Source organism: Montipora foliosa, chromosome 11 (genome assembly GCF_036669935.1).
Source record: "Montipora foliosa isolate CH-2021 chromosome 11, ASM3666993v2, whole genome shotgun sequence".
NCBI lineage: Eukaryota > Metazoa > Cnidaria > Anthozoa > Scleractinia > Acroporidae > Montipora > Montipora foliosa.
The window spans coordinates 53,017,799-53,020,298 of record NC_090879.1 but is presented as its reverse complement, the minus strand read 5'-3'; the positions used below and the strand labels follow the sequence as shown (position 1 = coordinate 53,020,298).

Here is a 2,500-nt window from a genome sequence, read left to right as displayed (position 1 = left end):
TGATATTTGTGCTTGCATGCCTCTATGAGCACTTGCCGGAGTCGCGCGAAAGTTGACGATATTGAAAATAGAAGCGAGGTTAGTTGTCAAATTTTCTCTTGATGCTCCAGGTGTTTTTGCCAAGTCATCAAGTATCACATTTAGGGGCATGTTATTCAAGTAACGACCTTCTGCTGCACCATGGCGAATAGTCCAACTAAAAACAAAAGCGCTAGCGAAATTTAAAGCCAAATCTTAATGCATAGCCCTTGAGACACATGCATAAGAAGTGGTCATCTCGTCAGGCAGCTGAAGCTGTTCAGCAAGTTTATAAATGTCCTCCTTAGGCCTGTAGAAACGAAACTGAGCCTTGCATTCATCGTTTGTTTTCTCTTCCGAATCGAACGTTCCATAGTTCTTGTGTGAAAATCTTATAAAAGTACAAATTCTACAGGACGGTGACGGGGTACCATGAGGTGACCTAACGGCGCCGTCGTGCGAACGTCGTCGACTCGTAAGCTCCCTATTATCAAGATCAGAAAGCTTTAAAAATGTAGTAGTAGTATTAAGATTTTTCTCCTTTTTTTGGGAAAAGAGACAATTGGTCGAGTTTGTTTGAGACTAGAAGCTACTCAAAGTATTTTCGAAGGAGGGACTGTGGCCCAGTGGTTAGGGTGGTTGCTTCGAGATGAGTTCTGACCCTTTATTGAATTTGATCCCTGGTTCAACTTCTCGGCTGCACTTGATTCTTAATACAGTTTTTGTTCTGTTGCATCATTATATGTATCATTTGCCCAAAGAGGCCCCTGTGGGGAGTGGTTAAATATGAATGTATATGTAACATGTGCCGTTATGCAAATGATCTGGGTACAAATGTTGAGGGGCAATCAAAAGACAAAGGAAGCTACTAAGGAATCTATTTTTTGCGTCATCCGTCATAACGGCGATACCACCGACGGTGGTAACAAAAGAAAATGAAGTGTAAAAACGATGCCGTGAATAAGCGTGGGGGGGGGGGGGGGTGGGGGGGGGGGGAAGGGGCTCTAATAGAACATTTACAGTAGTACAGTAGTGACCCGGCCGCCCACCTCCATTTCATAATTAACAAATAATTGATGTGTGAGTTCATGTTCTTTTTGTTTACTTTTCTCTAGAGAGAGGAGTTCGCCTTTATTCCAGATTCGTGTGAGCTTGATGTCCTCTCTATTGACAGGACACATCACTTTTCTTGTTGAAATTAATGCCACGGCCAATAAGGTTAGAAAAAACCGAATGAATGAGAAAAATGGATGAGAGAAAGACGAGGGGAACAAAAGGAAAAACAGACTGTCTAATTACATAGGATGTGAGGCGAGCGCGCTAAGTAGTTACTAGATCGAATTGATACGCTATAGTCAGGTGTGAAACTTTATGAGAACTACATAATATTGCGTTAGGTTGGCGAGGTGAAGCTGCTGTGTGTATATAAAATGTCACACTCGATGGTCATTAATAACTAACCACTATTATCAATACGCCAGGCCGAATGACAAACTGCCCTCTGTAAAACGCGCCATTTTGCGGGCCAAACGGGAAATGCCCGGGCTAAAATGCATTTGCCCCCCTAATTCTGATTAACTGCGCATGCAAAGATGTCAAACAACGTCGTTCGGCCAATGAGATCCTGAGGATACCATTTCAATGCCAAACTTAGCGCGAAATTGTAATTTTTGCTCTTATGTAGCTGATCGTATTATAGCAACAAATTTCCATACCATAGATTCATGCTACATCTCTGTTAAACATTTTTTCTTATTAAATGAATTTGTACGATTTGGTCTTGTGTATACACTTTATTCCAAAATGGCCGCCATTTTAGTATTCTTTTTGTTTCCATGCAAATTGGCCCTTATGGCCTCGTTCAAGGTTAAATATTCTAGTGAATTTTACGTTTTTACGAGGTCATAAGGGCCAATTTGCATGGAAACAAAAGAATGCTAAAATGGCGGCCATTTTGGAATAAGATGTATTGATAATAATGATTAATCACATGACTTTTGTCGGGCATATAGTTTATTCGTGTCCCTCGTAGCGTCATTTGCACCCTGGCTCCGCTCGGGCGCAAATGATGCTACTCGGGCCACAAATAAACTATATGACCTCCAAAAGTCATGTAATTGCCTAATTCTCGAAACGAGTGCCAAGGGGGGTGCATGGAATGACCGTTGTGTTATGTATTTGTCATAAAGCATCACACATGACTGTGGCAAATCAATTTTAGTCACAATTGTTCGAAAATGGTTTAGGATGACTAATTGGTGCGTGCTCTTGCTTTACCACTGTTTCGCAACCGAGCCATAAATTGAACTGAGGAAACGAAAGGAAAGGAACTTTATTTAAGTGTCTAGTCATTCTAGCGCTGGAGCCCTAGTTGAGGACACTGTAAACTGAAATTAACATTTAACACAAATCAAGTCAAATATTGGTTTTTAAGGAGAGGGGAAACCGGATTACCCGGAGAAAACCTCTCGGTGCAGAGAAG

The 2,500-nt window shown here is 41.4% G+C and overlaps 1 protein-coding gene across 1 annotated transcript in view; it reads left to right on the top strand.

Annotated features, from left to right (window-relative positions):
* Positions 1–2,500, top strand: part of LOC137976082 (latrophilin-like protein LAT-2) — a 42,197-nt gene that overhangs the window by 14,519 nt on the left and 25,178 nt on the right. The window contains exon 7 of the mRNA XM_068823348.1: positions 1,134–1,236. Within this exon, the coding sequence (XP_068679449.1) occupies positions 1,134–1,236 (103 nt within the window). The remainder of the gene's footprint in view (positions 1–1,133; positions 1,237–2,500) is intronic.